This window comes from Phocoena sinus, chromosome 12 (assembly GCF_008692025.1).
Source record: "Phocoena sinus isolate mPhoSin1 chromosome 12, mPhoSin1.pri, whole genome shotgun sequence".
Taxonomy (NCBI): domain Eukaryota; kingdom Metazoa; phylum Chordata; class Mammalia; order Artiodactyla; family Phocoenidae; genus Phocoena; species Phocoena sinus.
This window is the reverse complement of record NC_045774.1, coordinates 18,070,117-18,092,802: the sequence shown is the minus strand read 5'-3', so window position 1 is coordinate 18,092,802 and position 22,686 is coordinate 18,070,117. Positions and strand designations below refer to the sequence as shown.

At 34.6% G+C, this 22,686-nt stretch overlaps 1 protein-coding gene across 3 annotated transcripts in view; it reads left to right on the top strand.

The window, feature by feature from the left end:
* The window catches only part of STXBP5 (syntaxin binding protein 5), a 170,029-nt gene that overhangs the window by 7,355 nt on the left and 139,988 nt on the right, over positions 1-22,686 (top strand). For all 3 annotated transcript variants that reach the window (XM_032650692.1, XM_032650690.1, XM_032650691.1), the window contains exon 3: positions 20,100-20,181. In XM_032650692.1, the coding sequence (XP_032506583.1) occupies positions 20,100-20,181 (82 nt within the window). The remainder of the gene's footprint in view (positions 1-20,099; positions 20,182-22,686) is intronic.

The following is a 22,686-nucleotide window of genomic DNA, read 5'->3' as shown; positions in this document are numbered from 1 at the left end:
AACTACCAGAAAAGGTGTCTGCCTGGAAGCAGTTATTTTGCAATGAATTTCCTGTGGAGGGAAACAAGGTATGATAGAATCTAAATGGGATTGAAAAGGGATATGTTAATTACTGGGGAATCAAGTCTGTGCTTGGTAAGCCTTTTTACTCTAAGTAAAATGGGTTTTTATTTCTGCTAGGTATTCTCTTCATTTTCCATTTGTTTTTTAGTATAATTTGCTTTTAAAAATATAACTTGACTTTGCCATCCTGACAGAAAAAGGTAAAGGAATGTTGGAAGAATTCCCTTATTACAAGCTTGTGTTTAGTCTTCAGACTAATTTTGGATAAGCCAACTAAAATCTCTAGGCTTTAGTTTCCTTTTCTGTAAAATGAGGAAATTGGGATCTGTGATTTCTAAGAGTCCTTCCGGCTCTAGGATCTTGAATTTTCTTCTGTGGAGGATTTGGGAATGCTCTGGACCATCTCTGTCCAGAGTTGTCTTCTGATTGGTTGTTCTGAGTATCTGTTAAAGAGGGTGAAGTGTTAGACTCAATCCCATTGTGGGTCCCTTTACTTTGTACCCGTTGCCTGCATTCATAGTAAGTCAGCAGATGCACAGTTGTAAACTTTTATTTACAAAAGGGAGCAGGAAAAAGCATGTGAGATACACTTCTTTCGTTGATGAAACAGCAGCTCACATTGCATACTAGGATGGTGGGTTGTTGCTTTTCCTTTGTTTAATCGGTAGGGCCTCATTAATGACATAGGAAACTTGGGCCATTTTAAAATATTATTTACAAAGTTTACTTTCCTTTATTGGGTGTTAATGGTCAGGATGTAAATTAAAATGAGATTGCTTAAAAATAATACTGGGTTCCTAATCATATGATTTTATTAATTTTTATGTAAGAAATTTAATAGAGACTAATTTCATTGACTTGCTAGCATGTAATTTGAGTAATTGTATAGTAGGTTGGAAAAGTAATAACTAGCAATGTGCATGTAAGTAAGTGGACTATAGGGATGATTATCACTAAATAAAAGATAAGCTTTGGGTGTCACTTTTTGACTTTAACTTCATGCATTGGAAGTGACACCTTGTTTACAAGAAGGAAATTAATAATCAGAGTGTCAGCACTGTGATTGATAATGCTTAAATGAGAATATCCTGTCCTGATTTGGTGCATTATCGTCATCGGAAGGTATATTCGGTATCTTGGGATTGCAGATTAATGAAATGTCTTTGGTTTGAACTAAATAGATGTCTGTTTAAGAATATAGCAGAATGACAAAGAGAAAAGGATGTTTTACTATATACTATCTTTTATATTTGAATGCCTTTTATTAAACATAATATAGTACTATAAAACTTCCTAGGAAGCAAAACAAAGTGACTGTTGACTTGATTTTTGTAAAATAAACTAAGAGTTGATAAACTATAATCATAAAAGACTACCAAAAGGTATTTGATACATCTCCCTTCCCTTAGTCACGTGTGATGTAAATCATTCTAAGGAGGAAATATCAATAGTACCTTTGGATTTAATTACTCAAACTTCTTCCTGTGAAGATGTTCAGGCTTCTATATAATAGGTCTTGTACTTTAACTTAAACCTATTTCTAATATTTATTTGCAACACCAAAGAAGAAAGACAAGTTAGTTGTCTTCCATATATTGTTATTATAATTTTTAACATTTTTGAAAATTTTAAGTAACAGTCATCTACTTGCAGATTTAGCAGTCCCAATTGCTTTAATCTCTCATTCTTTTGTATTTCATTTTAAAGAAATTTTGGATACTAGCTCTGTTTTATGTGTAACTTTTGTTTTTATTTTGGGGCTTGGGTGGAAGGAGGGGAAGGGGAAAGAATCGTTGACAGTTTATTCCTTACTACTCAGTGTTCCACAGTGGGCCATGTGTTTAGTGATTCCTTAAGTCTAGAACAGCGTTCCCCAACTTTTTTGGCACCAGGAACCGGTTTGATGGAAGACAGTTTTTCCACGGATGGGGGAGGAGGGATGGTTTAGGCGGTAATGCGAGCAATGGGGAGCAGTGGGGAGTGGCAGGTGAAACTTCGCTGGCTCACTTGCCGCTCACCTCCTGTCGTGCAGCCTGGTTCCTAACAGGAGCCCTAATGTGTTGGGGACCCCTGGTCTAGAATACATTTTTCCCTGTTAAAGTAATCCTTTAAAGCCCAGTGCCTTTCTCTTTGTGATGTATTTTTGGTTTTAATTCCATCCCTTTTTTCCACCCATGTAGCAATCTTTTTCTTAATTCAGTGTTTAAAATCTAAATTTCTACATTACCATCCTTTATACGTAATATCACATAGTCATTAAATGGCTAAAACTAGTCCTTTTGGAAATTATAGCTATAATATTGAGGTATTTTTATTTTAAAATAAACTGTCAGAAATGTTACAGCATATGAGAAGATGCAGTAGCGTCCAAAGCAGTGCAAATCAGAATCAAGCAGTATCCTCTGCCTTATAGAGAGGCCAGAAATTGGACAGTGGTCAATATACAATTATAAAATCAAAACAGAAAGAACATACAGATTCTTAAATGATTAGCTTAATACTTCTCTACTAAAGATCATATAAAAGATGAGTGTGTGTGTGCATACAAATGAAGTAATGAAGGTCTAAATCTATAATTCAGGAGTCTGCAAACTTTTTCTGTAAAGTGCTAGATAGTAAATATTTTGGCTCTATTGTCTCTGACCCAGCTACTCAACACTGCCAGTGTAGCGCAAAAGCAGCCGTAGGCAATGTGTGAAGGAAGGAGTGTAGATATTTCAGTACAACTTTATTTATAAAATCAGGCAGTGGACTAGATTCAGCCCACAAGCTGAAGTTTGCCATCCCTGCTTTAGTTTATTAGGCTTCCTTGCTTTTAAATTGGAGAGGAATACTCAGGAAGGAATTACTACTGACATTTTTATAGTTAAGTTTCATAAATTACACTCGCATATCAGTTTAATCTTTTAGTCATAAATAGACAACTATTTTAAAGAATCAGTGATATATGGTACTGCTATATACCAAGTTAAATTATTTTCATAAGTATTTTTTGATCCTATGAAAGATGCATTATTTTTCTGGTGAATTATAATTTGTATGATAAGATGACTTATCAGGCATTGTTTGGGGACAATTCAGTGATCAGTTCTATTATTGAAGTATTGTTTGAGCCCTTTACTTCCTAATTTTAATTTAAAATATATTGGCATTTGTAGCTTTTTCCTAATATTTTCATTAATATTATATAGAGCTATGTAGAAACATTTAGATACTTTTAAAAATAACAGTGAATGTAAATATTTTATTAAAATATTGTGATTTCTTATATGTCTGCAAATTTTGATTAAAAATAAATCATTTACACTGTGGGAGAAAATAACCTGAAAAAATGTATTAACAACAATAACAAAAAAAACTCATAAAGCTCTTAGAAGCAAATTTAGATGCATGGTTACCTTCTTTAAGAGTCAGATATGTTGCATGTCCCTTCTTGGAATGAACATACATGGGACAAATTGAAAACATTATATCTGCCATGAAAAATTTTTATAGTTGCTCACTGTTTACATCATTTTTCATTAGCAGTAAATATAAATTTTATTCAGTAAATAAGGCTAATTTCTACTTAGTTTCATTTCTCCAACTGGTGTTAATCCTTTTGGAAGTTGTTATATAAGACAAATTAAATGATGACATACTGAGCATATTTCTTTATATTTACTGGTGCTATGATTTAAAAATGAGCCTTGATCTAGAGTAACATTCCCTTAAACTGGGAGTGAATACAAAGGTTTTTAACTAAAAACAATAGCTAATACTTTTGGTTTTAGTGCAGTCTTCGTTTGGAAATTAGGGTTTGCTAAACACAGGATGTTAATTGGAAAAGTAATATAGACTTAGAAATTATATGGTAATTATTGTTAAATAATGTTTTGTTTTATGGTTTTTGGTTGTGTTTCCCTTTCAGTAAGGGCTCTCTGGAACTTCTGAAGCTTTTCCTGGTGAGGTTGTCTGTTGAAGTGTGATTAATCCTACCCTTTCTTGAAAGTACATAATCTTTTCTTGTAATAGCAGCACCTCTGCTTTTTCACAGCAGTACTCTGCCAAAAGTGACTATAAATCTAGTGGCATCAACTATTGCAGTACTTTCTGCCAAATTGCTTTCCTTTTGTGTATTTTTTCCTTTTTGTCTTTTGAAAGGGAGGAAAAGTATTGAAACAGATTTTCCATCTATGCAGTCTTTGTACTGTATTTTTTATAATATGTTTTATTTTTCTTTTAAAATTCACTTGGCCATACTTAAGAACTTAGCCATTAAGCATCTGAGAATGGATGCTGGGATAAAAGATTGTTATATGATATGTGAGAATGTATGTTCCTTTTTGTTTCTTTAACCCAGGCCATGATTATGACTATATTTCATAGACGACTGAGCAAATGGTTCATTTGAAAGTATATTTATGTACCAAACGCCATTCTGAAGAATTGCCTGTGATAATAAATATAATTCATTTTGACCCCTTTAGAGACAGTCCTAACTCCAAAGCAGTAAATAATAAGGATGAATATTTTTGAACCACTCTATTCAAAAATAATAAAAAATTCTTATTCAGAATAATAGTGGAAGATGTAACTAGAGGCCTGTTTCAACCCCAGTTAATGCTATAATTATATTTTAGTGTAGATGCTGCAATTACTTTGTTTTGATGTTTCACTCACATGAAAAGAAAGCAGTTGACTGACAATTCTTCAAATACCATTTGATATTTACTGTAAAATATTACAATTGTGTTGGATTAAGGAAGTTTTAAATGTTGACCTATGCATCTTTCATGGTTAATTTTAGCATTTCGTTAAATTTTTACTGTAGAAATAGTGCACATTATAGTTCTGCTTAAATAGCAGACTAGCAGGATGTTAGAATTGTGAGTGAGCAGTAAAAATTATGTCCACCCTTATAATCATGAGAGTGTGGCTAGCTTCATTTCTTAACATATTAATTTTTTGGCAGACTTTACTTTTTAGAGCAGTTTTGGCCTCACAGCAAAATTGAGCAGTAAGTACAGAGATTTCCCGTATACCCCTGTTCCCACTCGGCCCAGACTCCCCCATTATTAGCATCCCCCACTAGAGTGGTACATTTGTTACAACTGATGAACCTACATTAACACATCATCACCCAAAGTCCGTAGTTTACGTTAGGGTTCATTCTTGGTGTTGTACATACTGTGGGTTTTGACAGATGTATAATGACATGTATCCACCATTGTATTATCGTATAGAACAGTTTCACTGCCCTAAAAATTTTCTGTGCTCTACCTTTTCATCCCTCCCTTTCCCCTGCCTCTTGGTAACCAGTGATCCTTTTACTGTCTCCATAATTTTGCCTTTTTCAGAATGTTACATATTTGGAATCATACAGTAAGTAGCTTTTTCAGGTTGTCTTCCACTTAGTAATATGCATTTAAGTTTCCTATGTTTTTTCATAGTTGATAGCTCATTTGTTTTTAGTGCTATATAATATTCCATTGTCTGACGTACCACAGTTTGTTTATCCATTCACCTACTGAAGGACATCTTTAGTTGCTTCCAAGTTTGGGCAATTTTGAAAAAGTGGCTCTACATATCCATGCACAGGTTTATGTGTGGGTATACATTTTCATTTCCTTTGGGTAGATACCAAGGAGTGTGACTACTGTATTGTATGAGTATGTTTAGTTTTGTAAGAAACTGCCAAACTGTCTTCCAAAGATAGCTGTACCATTTTGTATTCCCACCAACAATGAAGAGCTCTTTTGCTGCACGTCATCGTCGTCATTTGGTGTTGTCAGTTCTGGATTTTGGCTCTTCTAATAGGTTTGTAGTGGTATCTCCTTATTCTTTTTTTTTTTTTTTTTATGCGTTACGCGGGCCTCTCACTGTTGTGGCCCCTCCCGTTGCGGAGGACAGGCTCCGGACGCGCAGGCTCAGCGGCCATGGCTCACGGGCCCAGCCGCTCCGCGGCACGTGGGATCCTCCCAGACCGGGGCACGAACCCGTGTCCCCTGCATCGGCAGGCGGACTCTCAACCACTGCGCCACCAGGGAAGCCCCTCTCCTTATTCTAATATGCATTTCCCCACTGACATATGTGGGGCATCTTTTCATATGCTTATTTGCCATCTGTGTATCTTCTTTGGTGAGGTGTCTGTTAAGGTCTTTGGCTCATGTTTAATTGGGTTGTTTTGTTATTGTTGAATTTTAAGAGTTCTCTGTGTATTTTGGATAATGGTAGTTTATCAGATGTGTCTTTTGCAAATATTTTCTTCAGGTCTGTGGTTTATCTTGTCATTCTCTTGATACTGCATTTCACAGAGCAGAAGATTTTGATCAAGTCCAGTTTACCATTTTTTTCTTTCATGGATGGTGCCTTTGGTGTTGTATCTAAAAAGTCATTGCCATACACAGGGTCATCTAGGTTTTCTCCTACGTTATAGGAATTTTATAGTTTGGAGTTTTACATTTAGGTCTACCATCCATTTTGAGTTAATTTTTGTGAAGGATGTAAGGTCTGTGTCTGGATTCATTTTTGGTGGTACGGGGAGGGGAAGCGTTGTTTGGTCGTAGTCTTTGAGCAAGCCTGTGCTTCTGGACTGTGAACTACACAGGCGCTCCTCAGTTCCCCTCTCCTCCCACTTCCCTCAGAGGAGTTAGGATGGCTAGAGTGGGTTGAAGTGTATATTTCCCTTCCTTCAGGTCAGTTAGGCTCTGATAAGCCCCCCCAGCAGTTTAGGCTCTCCTTAGTTTCTCCAGAGGGCAGACCTTGTTATGAACAGAATGCTCCAGTGTATTTAAAAATGGTTGCATTTCCCTTTCCCCCTCCTGGAAGTGGGAGGGGATTTTTCTCAGATAGTCACTGTGAGAACCTGGTAGAGCCCATGGAGGTAAAACTCAGTAATGTATGGGGATCCCTCCCATGACTGGGTCCTCCTGGAGTTTCTAACAGACTTGTCTACTTTAGGCTTTCAGCAGTTCATCAAGTACAGTTTAGGTTTTCCTACCCCAGCACTGATTCCTGCAGAGGTGTCTGCTGGTTGGTTTGTTTCAGTAAGTTGTGATTTTCTGTATTGGCCTATCTGCGTCTGCAATTTTAGGGGCAGCCATTTGCCCTGTGACCTCACTTGTCTTATGAATCTAAGAAGAGTTGTTGATTTTTAGTGTGAACAGCTTTTTATTTATTGTTAGGACAGAATGACAACTTCCAAATTTCTTACGTGCTGAACGACAAATAGGAAGTCTGTATTAATTTTTATAGGTGAAAAACACATGATCTTCAAAAAGAGGTTTTTAAATTGATGTTTGTTAAGCAGATGAAACTATAGAGTTAGGTGTACTGTACTATGAAAGTGAAAATAATTGCTGTTTGACAAAGGCTTTGTATTGCAAATACATTCATAGGTCATAAAATACAAAATGAGATGTTCTTCACTATCTTAAACTTTGGTAAAGACTTAAGTTTTTGTTTTGAGCATATTCCTATCAAGTTGATTAGAACTAGTTCAGATGGAAGTAGCAAATTTTTAGAAGTTTGGAAAGTAAGACCTGTGATGAGATATTAAGGGGATTCATAATAATTTTTCAGACTTTCTTTCTTCAAACAGAATAATTATTCATATATATACGCAATATGTGTGTATGTATATCAGTATATGAATTTTGTGGAAGATAATGTTATACTTTAGCCCACAAGGTTTTGCAGTTGTTCTGAACCATGGCTATATATGTTAGAATGATTTGTGGAGCTGAAAAAAAAAAAAAACAATGCCCAAACATGTGTTTGGATTTCTTCTCTAGATATTCTGATTCAGTGAGTCCGGCATGGGGTTTGACATCTGTAATTTTTTTTTATCTTAAATGTCCATGGATGCTTATAATGTAGAGCCAGAATTGAGAAGTACTGGTTAAATATTTGGTAGACAGGGTAGTAGTATTCTTAGTGAGGCAAATGGTAGACGAGAATCATGTTCAGTACAGTGTGTGTAGAAAGGATGTCATTTTAAAGCAATCATAACATCTTGGGATTTGTGGTATAACCAACCATAAGGAAATAAGCTGACACTTTGCTCTATCATTGCCTTTGGAGACAGGGCTGTGAAGCTGTACGAAATATTTATGAAGATGGAAAGGAACTGGAATTCCGGGTTTGAATTATTCCTCTTCCTAGCAGTGTATCACTGGATATGAGAACCAGCAATAAAAAAAAAAAAGACCATGGAGTCTAATTATGAGGTTGAAAAGTCTAGTCTCAAACTTGCAGGTGATCCTCACACTGATGAGACGAAGGAGGCAGGCGAAGCAGTTCACAGAAGAGAGCTCTGCAGCACACATAGGTTGTCTTAGTTATCACAGATCAAGATATGTATTTCCATTTTTTCTCTGGCTATCTGCTACTTTTAGAAATTATTTTTTTTGAATAGGTTGTATTATCTTGACCAGGATAAATGTATGATGTACTGCCCCTTTTATTTGTTGCCCCCCATTTATTCCTCATAACAGTATAGAATAACAAAGAAATGAAAGCTTTCACGTGCTAATTGATTTGTTGTTTATGTTCAGGGTAAATGGTAGAGTTGGTCTGCTGCTAAAGTTCACCCTCTTTTTGTTTTAAGGATGCTTTCATCAATATTCTTTGACCACACTCTGGTGGTATTTAGATTTTAACTTCGTTATTGAAAAATAATCACATTATGGTTCAAGACTTAGGCCATTAAAAATAAAAATCATCCACTGATCTTTTTTTTTTTTTTTTTTTTTTTTTTTTGCGGTACGGGGGCCTCTCACTGTTGTGGCCTCTCCCATTGCGGAGCACAGGCTCCGGACGCACAGGCTCAGCAGCCATAGCTCACAGGCCTAGCCGCTCCGCGGCATGTGGGATCTTCCCGGACCTGGGCATGAACCCACGTCCTCTGCAACGGCAGGCGGACTCCCAACCACTGCGCCACCAGGGAAGCCCCATCCACTGATCTTTTATTCACAGAAAAGTAAGCCAATTCAGAGTAGACACCTTGAAGGCTTACTGGACTACTTAAAGAGTTGAATTACCCTGTTTGCTAAAAGTCTAAGAATGTACTAAAAGAAGTGGTAACAGAAGTTAGTGGAAATCTTCAGGGTTTCTGATGGATTAAAATTATGCTCTTGGGTTTAGTATTTTTACTGTGGCAGGAAGGAACAATTTACCCTTAAAAGTCTTTCTTGGTTTGTTAGCAGAATATCTGCTCAAAGAAAGTTATTTCACAGAATAGTACATAATTAAACGGATAATTTATTAGTCACTTACGAGTTCATGAAAAATACAGCTTTCCATATTCTTATTTTTAAACTTTGCAGGATATAAGTGTATCTTCAGAAACTGCACAGGATATCAAAGTTCTCCAGTTCTTTTCCATTTTATAGGTACTCCAATCTTCTCTTTCTAGGTTGGAAAATTGAAGATGTCACTTCTGTAGATGTTGGAATAATGCCAGTACTTTCTTTGCCTTTTTCCTTGGTGACAGGAATTAATGAACAGATTCTCTGAGAAGGTACATAATCTTAAAAATCTTAACAGTTTCCTAAGTATATACCACTCTTGATATTACCACATTCTTCATAAAAGTAGAGGTTGTCAAATATGTGTGTAATCAGTGGTAGTGGCAGCAGTGAAACTTGCCTAGGAGTTGTACTTTCAGAACTTATCACTGGCTGGGGTCCCATTGCCTGATTCTTTTTTACCATATTTTATTCTACTAGTCACAGGTGATGCCTGTTGAAGGAAACAAGGAAGTACCAACAGAATTCAATATAATTATATAAAAAGGAAGGAGGAAAACAAAAGAACAGCATGGACGTAGAATACTGTAAGACAGGCTAAAGCCCAAATGAACTGACGATCGTGAAAGTAATTGGAAAGTGTTTTTTCTTTTCAAGCTAAATTCTTGTCTACAAAAATGAACACCATTTGGGAGTATCTGTGCACCTATCTGCTCTCTTGCTTTTATATTTCCATTACTAGAGTTTAAGACTTTTGAGGATAGGGACTATGATTTATATCCCCAATGCATATTAAAGTTCTCAATTAAGAGAAATGAGTGAGTTAAGCAGACGTGGTTAAGGAATATTCTGCTGCTTGCTCTCTTTACCTTTTAAGAGCTACAAGATGGGAAATGTGGAGACAGAGTAGAGTCTTTAGTATAAGAAGCTCTGCTTTGTTTCATCTTTTATTTGTGTTATTATTGCCATCCAAATGGTAATTTTTTTCCTTATAGGCTATAGGGTCTTAAGCATTTGTGCGATAAGATTTTACAGTGGTATATTTAGGTATGGGTCTTATTTCATTTATCATTCTGGGTACTTCCATCTGAAGACACATTATTATTTTTTTTTTAGAAGCTAAGTAAAATACATTTTTGACCTGTTACTTTGATAACATTTTTTTTCTCTTGTTCGATGTTACCTTTCCTAAAAGTCTTTTATAGTGCATTTTTTTCTTATATTTTCCAAGTTTTTTTTATCTTTTGGCTGTACTTTTTTTTTTAGCAGGTTCTTAAAACAAAGTTATAGCAGACATATATGTTCAGCTTACTATCTTGAACCAAAGCATCTTTTCCCTACTTTTTTTTTTTTTTTTTTGCGGTACGCGGGCCTCTCACTGTTGCGGCCTCTCCCATTGTGGGGCACAGGCTCCGGACGCACAGGCTCAGCGGCCATGGCTCACAGGCCCAGCCGCTCCACGGCATGTGGGATCTTCCCGGACCGGGGCACGAACCTTTGTCCCCTGCATTGGCAGGCGGACTCTCAACCACTGCGCCACCAGAGAAGCCCAATAAATTGTTTTTTATATTGGAATTACCTGAAAATGTTTTATATGTATATTTTAAGGATTAATGTGTATTTTACACTATTAGATGGAACATAAATGATGATTTATTATGGAAAAGACATATTTTTCTTGGGATTTTACTTACGTGTTTCTAAAACCATACTATTTCTTTATATGATTGAGGTCTTCATTTGTTTAAGAGAACACTGCGTTTTCGTTGTTTCATATCTGCTGAATACTTCCTGCGTTCAAATCTCGAATGAAATTAAAATGTTTAAAAATTGGGTGCAGGACAGAAAGAAAAAAGCTTAATTGCAAAAATGTTTAGTCTTATTTTGCCCTCTTACTATGCTGCATTTCATTTAGATTGCTAAATAGTTATATTCATTTGTTGCTTATAAAAGATATTTTTAAATCTCAGATAAAAGGGATTTTTAAATTATATTTAAGAATATAATGTTTTAACTTGTTTCATTAGTAACTACAATCATTTTTGCTTTAAATTCAGTCTTATTTTTGGCTATTTGTTTTCATTCATTCAAGCTGATTCTTTTTTAAGATACGTTTTATTGAAATATTTGAATATACCATAAAATTCACCCTTTTACAGTGTACAGTTCAGTCGTTTTCATTATATTCAGAGTTACGCAATCATCAGCACTTTTTAATTTCAGAGCGTTTTCATTACCACAGTAAGAAACCTTATACCTATTAGCAATCTGTCCCCATCACCCTCTCTACCCAATCCTTCACAGCCACATATCTACTTTCTTTTTCTATAGATATTATTTAGGACATTTCATATAAATGTAGTCATGTAATGTGTAGTCTTTTATGATTGGCTTCTTTTACTTAGCGTGATATTTTCAAGGTTTATCCATATTGTAGTGTGTATTATTTCTTTTTATGGCTGAATATTCCATTGTATAAGTCTACTACATATTATTTATCCAGTGATCAGTTGATGGACATTTGGATTTTCCTCTTTTTTGGCTATTATGAATAATGCTGCTGTGAACATTTGTGTAGAAGTTTTGTGTATGTATGTTTTCATTTCTCTTATTTCTATCCATAGCAGTGGAATTGCTGAGTCATATGTTAACTCTGAGTATATAATAGAGGAATTACCGCTCTATTTTCCAAAGTGGCTGCACCATTTTACATTCCTCCCAGCAATAATTGAGGGTTCTAATTTCTCCACATCCTCACCAAACCTTGTTGTTGTCTTTATTACAGCCATACAAGAGGGTATGAAGTGATATTTCATTATGGTTTTGATTTGCATTTCCCTAATGACTAATGATGTTGAGCATCTTTTCGTATATACTTTGGCTGTTTGCATATCTTTTGAGAAATGTCTATTCATTTTTCTTTCCCCATTTTTAAATTGGGTGGTCTTTTTGTTCAGTTGTTAAAACTCTTTATATATTCTGGATATTAAATCCTTATAAGATACGATTCACAAATATTTTCTCCCATTCCGTGGATTGTCTTTTCACTTTCTTGATGGTGTCCTTTGAGGCACAAATGCTTTTACTTTTGGTGAAGTCCAATTTATTTTTTTTTTTCTTTGTGGCTTGTGCTTTTGGTCTTATAGCTAAGAAACCATGACTTTATCTGAGGTCACAATGATTAACTCGTATGTTTTCCTCTAAGAGTCTTATAGTTTTAGCTCTTACCTTTAGATCTCTGTTCCATTTTGAGGTAGCATTTGTATATAGTGTGAGATAGGGATCCAAATTCATTCTTTTTCATGTGGATATCCATTTGTCCCAGTACCATTTGTTGAAAAGATTATTCTTTCTCCATTAAAGTGTCTTGACATCCTTGTCAGAGTCAATTGATCATAAATATTTGTTTCTGGACTCTTAGATCATTCCATTGATCTATATATATCTACCCTTATGCTAATACCACACTGTCTTGATTACTATAACATTGTAGTAAGTTTTGAATTTGGGGAATTGTGAGTCTTCCAACTTTTTTCTTTGTCAAGATTATTTTGCTGTTCTGGGTTCCTTGCATTTCCATGTGAATTTTAGGATCAGCTTGTCAGTTTCTGCAAACAGCTGGGATTCTGATATTGTGTTAATTTTGTAGGTCAGTTTGAATATTGCCATCTTCACAATTATTATGTCTTTTGTTTCATGAGTATGGGATGTCTTTCCATTTACTTAGATCTTGTTTCAACAATGTTTTGTAGTTTTCAGTGCACAAGTCTTGCACTTCTTTGGATAAATTTATTCCAAAGTATTTTATTCTTTGTGACATTCTTATAAATGGAATTATTTTCTTAATTCCACTTCAGATTGTTTATTGCCAGTGTGTAGAAGTACAGTTGATTTTTGTATATTGATCTTATGTTGTGCAACCTTGCTGACCTCATTTATTCATTCTAATAGTTTTTTATTGAATTTTTTAGTTTATTGTAAATTTTCAGATTTTGAATTTTCCATCTACAAGATCGTGTAGTTATAGTTTTACTTTATTTCTTCCTTTGCAACATGGACACTTTGTATTTCTTTTTCTTGCCTGTTTTCCCTGGCTAGAACGTCCTGTATAATAATGTTGAGTAGAAATGGTAGAAGTGGACATCCTGTCTTTTTCCTGAGCTTAGCACAAAAGCATCCAGTCTTTCAGCATTAGTATAATAATGTTAACTGTGGGTTTTTCATATATGGCCTTTGTCAAGTTGAGGAAGTTCCTTTCTCCTTGAGTGCTTTAACATGGAAGGGCATTGGATTTTGTCAAAGGCTTTTTCTATTGGGATGATCATGTGGTTTTCTTCATTTATTTTACTAATACAGTGTTTTGATTCTGTTTTTTGAAGACAGGGTTGTTTACTCATTTTAGTATCTTATTTAACTTTACTAAGAACTGTTCCTCTCACATGGCTATAGTCTCTAAAATGTTTGTTGGCTCATCATTTTACACATGATGATATTTGTAAGGAGACTATTCTAATTCTAGTTGAAATTTTGAGATGCAGAACTCCAGATTTTGAGAAAGAAAACTCCAGCTTTTTGCTTACTCTGCTTGTCCATAGTGCTTCATTATTAAAATAGGTGTTTATTACCATGAACAAACATGAAAACTGAACCTAGAAAAAAATTTTTGATTGGTTTATTGTTTATGCCTAATTGGTTTTATGGTGTTTACTTTCTACTAAAAGTTACATTTGGTCTAGTTTTATTGTTTTAGACAAGTCTGACTTTAGTGATACTGATTTTAAGTATTTCCTCATTGTTAATTCTCCAGTTTTAAAATGACTTAAAATAAGTCAGGAAGTGACATTTACATGTGAAAATTGGCTGTTTGGGCAGTGAGGTTTGATTTGTGTGTGTCTCTGCCTATCTGTGTATGTTCTGGTGTTAGACTGTTTGGGTTCAAACCCCAGCATCCTTACTAACTAGCTGTATGGCTTTGGCTAATTTATTTAACCTTGTTGTACATAGTTTCCTAATTCGTCAAAACTGAGCTTATAATAGAGGGTACTCCTTCTGAGGTAATACATGTATAGTGCTTGACACGTTAAGTGTTCAACAAGTCTTAACTACTACGATGATGATGATGTACTTAAAAGCCTCCAAATTCCTCTTTTCTCTCTCCCTTTGCAACCAAATATATATGTATATATAATAACCATTTAGACAGTTGGATGAATGCTTATTTTGATTTTTAATTTGTGGTACAGTATTATAAAATAAAAGATTTTACTGGATCTAGTCTTTGTTTTTGCTTATCTGTCATTACATATGTCTTCCTGATTATTCTTCATTAACTGGTAGGTTTATTATGTTATTTTTTTCCTTAAATATTTCTTTTTCCCCTATTGCTTGGCATTACTAAGTATTAACAGTTTTATTAAAAAATGCAGGACATTTGGTCCTGTCTAAAACACTCATAAGACATTTGGTCCATGCCAAAAGTTTCTTTAAATTTAGTCCTATCCAAAATGCCCATGAGCATATTTGGTCTACGCAAAATGGTTTTGGACAGGACCCAATATCAAGAACCTTTTGGTGTGGACCAAATGTCTTATGGTTGTTTTAGACAGGACTGAATGTCTGCTCACCCTGAGGATCATGTCTGAACTCAAAGATCATGTCTGTATTCAATGACTCTGCTCCCAGCCAAACAGGCCTTGCCTTCTGCAGCTCCTCTTCAGGAGTTCTAATGGTGCTTATCTGGACAAAAACCATGAGTGTAGCTGTGCAGGAAGTGTCTGGCCTGTGTTATGGGTCAGATAAACTGCTGGTTTACTCCAGAAACAAAGAGGACTGGTTGGTTAGGTAGACATCAAAGCTCTTGATAGGTGAGCAGTAGAAAAATTGAGACTAAAGGTATCTAAGATAGGAAGATTGCAACTTTTTAAAAGGATACATTGGAGTTCAGAATTAGAAAGTAAGATAAATTGACACCAAGAAATATTCAGTGTAGCCTATAATTTGGATTTGCCTTACAGTGGGATTAAAAGGGCAGATGTCAGATCAATAAGTGAATATTTCTACATATAAAAAATATCTTTGCAGATTGTTTATATGTAATCTTTCCTTTTGGTTTTTCCTCATTTTCATTTCAGATGCTTTGTTTTCTCATGTAGTTTTGAACATAGCCACAATAAATGTGAATTTTCCAAGAAGACCTTTGTTGTAGTGAGTGACCATTTTTTAATAAAACTGTTAATATTTAGTAATGCCAAATACTAGGAGAACCATATATGCAATAATCATTATAGGTAGGAAAGGATATGAATATTTGCATCTATGACATGGTTTTTTGTGATCTAATATATTGAGTTGACATTCTTAGATTACGATTTGTTCACTGTAAGATAACTTTAATTCTTGTTAAAGTAGTGAATACATTGTGTTAAATAACGATGATAGCCACCATCTGGTTAGTCTGCAGTTTTAATTCTCACCACCATTCTGCAAGCTAGACTAAATAGCATTTTATAGAGAAACTTGAGTGGTGTAATAATTCTCCACAGATCCCAGCAACTAATTATGGAGCTGGCATTGTCTTGAAAGTAGGTGTCTTAATTCTTGCTGTGCCTCAGATGTTCCTGTGGCACCTAAACAATAACAGTGGACACAACAACAACAACAAAATACCCACTCAAGCTTCTTCTCCAGCAATTTGGGTTTAGTAAATCTGCAGTAGAGCCAGAATTCTGATACCACCAGGATTGAGAACTACTTGCTCTGAAACTTGTGTTCTTTCCACACTAATATCTCTTGATTATATATAAGCAATATCCATTACTTAAAATTTAATTTTAAACTTTGTTATTATGAAGTAATGATTTGTTATAACATTACTTAAAATTTAATTTTAAACTTTGTTATTATGAAGTAATGATTTGTTATAACATTTTTCCCCATAGGGCTTTTTTAGTGTTAGGACCCTTCAGGGTTGGCTGCAGCACAGTACTACCCTTTCCAAAGGAAAAGGGAAATAAATCAGTAGTAACCTTGGGGGAAAAAAAAAAAAAAACACTTCTCTAAGCCTCAGAATTATCATCTGTGAAATATGGATAACAAACTTTTATTTATTTATTTATTTATGTCCGTGCCATGCGGCTTGTGAGATCTCAGTTCCCCGACCAGGGATTGAATCCAGGCCCCAGCAGAGAAAGCCCAGAATCCTAACCACTAGGCCACCAGGGAACTCCTGGGATAACAAACTTTTAAAGTTACTGTGAGGATTTAAGAAACGGTGGCTAAAACTTAGTAGATACTCAGTAAGTGGTTCTTATTTTTAAGAAAATATATTTATCATCTTAGCTAGAAGTAAAATGACTATATTAATACTAATGTCATAAAAAGTATAATTTTGTCTAGAATAGTGTCACACACACAGTAAGAGTAAAACCTTTCTTGATCTCCGTATAACTGACTTCCTGGATTTACAGACACTTTTTTTTTTTAATCTATTTGGTTTTTCATATTTTATTTACTTGTTTGGTTGCACCGGGTCTTAGTTGTGGCAGGTGTGCTCCTTAGTTGCGGCAGGCATATGGGATCTAATTCCCTGACCAGGGATTGAACCCGGGCTCCCTGCATTGGGAGCTCAGAGTCTGAACCACTGTGTCACCAGGGAGGTCGCTACAGACACTTTTCATTCTCTGTGAATAAATATTGATAGATGCCCACAGCATACTGCAGTTTCAAGACCAGTAGGCTATTTTCCAGGAGGCCCAAATTAGTAAAGGTGTTTGCATATTCTTTACTTACCATGAATCTGTTTTGTGTATTCACAAATCTGTTTGTGCCTTTTATGTTTGATATTATAATCAAGAAATTCACTTTAATAATATATAATAATAATGATGAAATGTGAATGCAAATAGTGTTTTTAAAAATACAGAAATCCAAAATAGATACTTCGGAAAGACTTCATGAAGGTTAATCAGTTAAAATTTCCTGTCTGATGCTATATGGATGAGAAAGCAGTAGATGACTGGAAAAGAAATAATAAGACTCTGTGCGAATGTTGCAGTTAGTTTGCATTTCCCGTATCTTTAGAATGCCATTTAAAAAAGTAAACTGCAAATCTTATACCCGGGTAGTTCCAGCTATGTTTTATTTAAGAAAAACAATTCTGAACCCTAAGTAATAGATCCACACTTAAAGAAAATAATCTTTGGTGAATATCACAAGATTAGCAGAATTGTGTATGTTTTATGAAAAAATAGGTAAGTAGAATATTTAATCCTCTACAGAAAGAAAATAATCTTTGGCGAATATCACAAGATTAGCAGAATTGTGTATGTTTTATGAAAAAATAGGTAAGTAGAATTTTTAGTCCTCTACAGTAGCTTTTTTTTTTTTTTTTTTTGCGTTATGCGGGCCTCTCACTGTTGTGGCCTCTCCCGTTGCGGAGCACAGGCTCTGGACGCGCAGGCCCAGTGGCCATGGCTCACGGGCCTAGCCGCTCCGCGGCATGTGGGATCTTCCCGGACCAGGGCACGAACCGGTGTCTCCCGCTTCGGCAGGCGGACTCTCAACCACTGCGCCACCAGGGAAACCCAGTAGCTTACATTTTTAATTAACTTAGTTAATCCTGATCTGGTCAGATAAGAGAGATTTTACTCCATTTATATAAGGTGAGAATATAGAATATGCTAATTGGTGCCAGAAAGAATTTTAACTGGAAAGATTAGAATTACTTAGAAATTAGTAATTTCTTAGACTTACTTAGAAATTAAAAATACTGGCTAAAAGGTGAAGGTCTTTGCTATCATCTGACAAAAGAAATGGATGAACAGAAATGTAGACCTATCTTTGACCTATCAGGGTGTGACGTAGCACTACCAAGTGCCAATATTAGCAATTTCAAATTTAGCTTCATGTAGTTGCATTTGGGCAATTGATGTAGCAAAAATACTACTACTGATATTAATAATAGTAACACAAATTTTGAAGTATTTAAAGAGTAGGGTACTATAGGCTAAACATGTTCAATTAGTCTGCTAGTTTATAAAATAATAGAAGAGTTAATTGCTAGTAATAAAATAAAAGCCATTGAAAATAAATATCACCTAGAAAGACTTCTAGAAATCAAAGGAAAATATATATATATAGAAAATAGGAATTTAACCTTTTGGTACAATTATTTTTAATTAAGAACCATAGACCTGTTTCTTGCTGGGTAAAAATATGAATGAGCACAATAATGAAATTCTTTTACACTTATTATTTTGCTGTCTGCTTTGTACCAGTTGTCATTGAAATACCTGTCTATATATATTGTGGCTACCTATATATTCACATTTATTGCATTTTGTTTGTTATGCATTTTTACTGATATATCTTCTCTGTCTGTATGTATTGGCTAGAAATTCATTTAAAATCACCTTCTATCGTGTTGTTTGGTTAATAGTATTCACTAAAATAGAGTGGGCAAAATTCACTTTCATAATATTGCATGTATGGTACAGAATGTCATTTGTTAGTAAATTCATTATGCTTTGATACTTGCCACATACCCCAGTTTTCATTAATATCTATGTATTTCTTTTTCGTTATGTAATGTTTTTCATGATTTTTCTTTGTCTTTCTAGAACTTATTGTATCTTCCTCCATATAAATCATACACAATATAAAAAAAAGAAGAAGAACCATAGGGCATGTACTAATAGAATATAGAAATAGTCTGTTCACTTGAATGTGACTTTGTATAAAGAGGGCTGTAATTTTATTAAATCCCATCAAATTTTATTTTTAGATTTAACTTTTTATTTTCAGTTAATATTAACTAGTGAAAATATTAGTGTAGCAGTGTGTTAAAATGGCTAACTTATCTCAAGTTTATGAAGGTAAAAAGCGTATAACAATACCTGGCATGTAGTAAGTTCTGTAAGTGTTTGGAGTTTTTTGTTTTTGTTTTTTTACTCAGCATAACTTACCAATTAAGAGTATAGACTCTGGAGCTAGAATGCTTATTCAAATTCAATTTCTGCTATACTTTCTAGTTGTATGACTTGGGACAAGTTAATTTCTCTGTGCTTCAGTTTTCTTATCTGTTTACATTGGGGAAATTACATATTCTTCATGGTTGTGAGGATGAAATGAATTAATGTATATGACAAGTTTACTCTAATGCTTAACATACAGAAAATGCTGTACGTTTCCTGTTATATGCAAATTAATGGATATTTACATATTAATCTGTGTTCAAGCGTATTGTAAAACATTGATACATTCATTGGTGATATAACCTGCCACAATTACAAACATAGTTACGTGGTTCTTCATTATATTTTTAGCTTACACTGTTTAAAAATGACACTACAGGAATGAAAGATGCCAGTAAGAAGATTGTACCTAAAAGCAATATTCTAAAATGACATTTGTCTACTTTTCAGATTTGTTTCTTGACTTCAGCAAAATTGGAAGCACTACAGATCAACTCCCTTTTCTCTTCTTTTTACTTTAAGGGAAAGAAAAAGACTTGGGCCAGAGTAAAGTATATTAAATACATGCAGCTTGGTTCTGTATATTGCTATTTTTAATTGTTTTTTTCTAGAAGGGACAGTTGTCTTATTTCTGTTAGACCTGAAATCTCTGAAAATTCTGATTATCAACAGGAACTAGCTGATTAGATTGCTGTGTAATCACCTAACTCTAAATCTCAACCTTAGTAAATAGCCTGTATCAGGTCATTGAAATATTTGAGTCTATTATATAACTTATCAATTGCTATAAAAAAGCTCACACATACCATAAACTCCTTAATGAAATTAATGACAGCTTTGGTCGTCCAGGAGTAGAATGTTATTGCCAGCATGACAGTGGAGCTGCAGTAATCCAGCTCCAGTTCCTGATTAATGAGGTTAGTGAATTGCTTTCATCTCACCAGCTTATGTATGAAATAGGGCCACATCCCATCTTTCAGAATTCTTGCATGCAATTATATTTAAATATTTGAACAAAAATGAATTTCTTGTAGGTCAGAGCTAATAGTAATTCACTTTAAGGCATCATCACAGACAGTTACATAAATAATGTAAGATGTTTCTCAAAACAGTATTGAAAATAGAATGGCATAAGGTAGATCTTTTTGGTACAGTGTGCTGCATTTAAATTTTATTTCAAGAATATTGAAAGTTATGTAACATAAAAATCTACATTAAAGTTTTTTCAAAGATTGACCTTATTATAAATAATAAATTGTATTTCTCCAGTGGGTTGTTTTGAAATACATCCAGGAAACCAAAGTCCATTAGAAACTGGTTATTGTCCAAAGTTCTTGTTGTGTCACTTATTGGTTGAAGTAATTGATGCCTTTCTTTCTGATAGAGTGTAAAGTTTGGAAGGAGCTAGAGATACATCATTTTATTAGCAGAGTAAACAATGTGTTTGCATGTCTTAAAAAAGTATGAGCAGCTCTGACAGTAGATGTTTACTGCAAGTAGTGACAGGCAGGAGAAGCTAGAAGGAAAAAAGCTAGAAGCTAGAAAAGCTAGAAGAAAAATTACTCTAGAAAAGATTCTGCTATACTTAGATGTGAGGATAGTTTGTGGGCATCCTTTTTGCCCCTAAGTCCTTGCGTTTCATGGAATAAATTTCTAGATGTATATGAGAGAAAAAAATACTCGATACTTTCAGCTTTTGATAAATCTTTTCTTCATATCAGAGGATTTAAGAGAGGCAGTATTGATGTAAAGAGTTAAAGAGGGTAATATAAAAATTTTAGTAAAACTGTGATCCAAATGATATGCAATCGTGTAGGTTTTCAGGATCAGAGGAAGTGTTTAAAAACTTCAGTATTCTGTGTAGGACTGAATAATAGGCATCGTAAAATGTTAAAATACACATAAAAATATCACAGTGTAGAAAGTTGTTGAATCCATATGTGAGATTATTTTTCCTTTTTTAAAAACAAATTTTATTATGAAATAATTAGACTGGCAATTAGTTTCAGAATAGAGAGGTCCTATGTACCCTTCCCCCATTTCCCCCAATAGTAACATTTTATGTAACAATAGTAAAATATTAAACCAAGAGAAAGACATCAATACAATACTCTTAACTAGACTACAGACCTTATTTACATTTCACCACCAGTTTCTACATGCACTCATTGTGTGTATGTGTGCAGAGTTTCATGCAGTTTTATTCCCTGCATACATTTCGTGTAATGACCAGCAGGAACAAGATTACAGATCGGTCCCATCACCGTGAAGTCATGCCCTCAGGCTACCCGTTTATAATTAATTGCACCCCCTCCTGCTCTCAGTCCCTAATCCCTGGCAACCACTAACCTATTCTCCATCTTTATACTTGTGTTGAGATTATTTTTTTTTAAGCAGTATGAGCCAATGTAAATAACACATTGCAAATAGATTACTTATATGCCTAAATTTTAGAAATCTTAACTAGTTGATGCTCTCATTATTCATAAGACAAGCTGCTTTTCTGTAGAATTTATCATAAAGTTCTTTGCTATGACTGTTATTTTACATGCTTAAATGTTACATTTTTAAGTACTTAAAAATGATAGTTTTTAAAAAATGCTTAGCAGAATATGAATATTTACATGGTGATGGCTATGGGAATCTGACAACTGGGAGTAGCTGTTTGCTTTCAGTTTTGGAAAAGCACATGTAGGTAAGTGAGCCACTGCAGGCGGTCAGCTGTGATTGCCATTTTGGCCCCACACCTTCTCTTCTTCCTTGAAATACAAAGATGGGGCAAACACCTTGAGAAAGAAGATGACCTGGTCTGAAACTGCTGGAAGTAAGAATGAAGAGTACAAAGCTTTGATACTCTGAATCCTTTTAGTTTCTCTGCTTCAAAGTGATAGAGATAAGAGGATGCTTTCTAGTGAAAGGAAGAGTATGCGGGCTTCCTGTATTTCTGTTTTCCAATAGTCATGTTGTAGCAATAGGAGTTACACGGTAGAGGAGCCCTCATAGAATTTCAAATTGGAAAGCACTTGGAGAGATCGTTTAATGTAAATCTTGTCTTCAGAGCTATTTTAGTTCTCTTAGATAAATGAGAAACTCTCCTATTTTAAAAGAGGGAAATTTTAAGATTTCTCATAATAACCTAAAGGACTGGAATTGCAAATCTTTTTTTGAAATTAAAGTTCTTCGTGTTGCGTCTTTTGTCTTATTCTCTCAGTGTAGATAAGGAGTATCTTCCTCTTTTGAGGAAAAACATTCATATGTCTTAATAAATCAGCCTTAGCCTATAGATTCTTAATCCTATTCACACATCAGAATCACCTCTGGAGATTTTTAAAAAATACACCTGCAATGGTCCTTGCTCTGAAATTTCTGGTTTGTTAGGTCTGGGGTGAGACTGAGCCCCCTGCATGATTCTCACATACTGC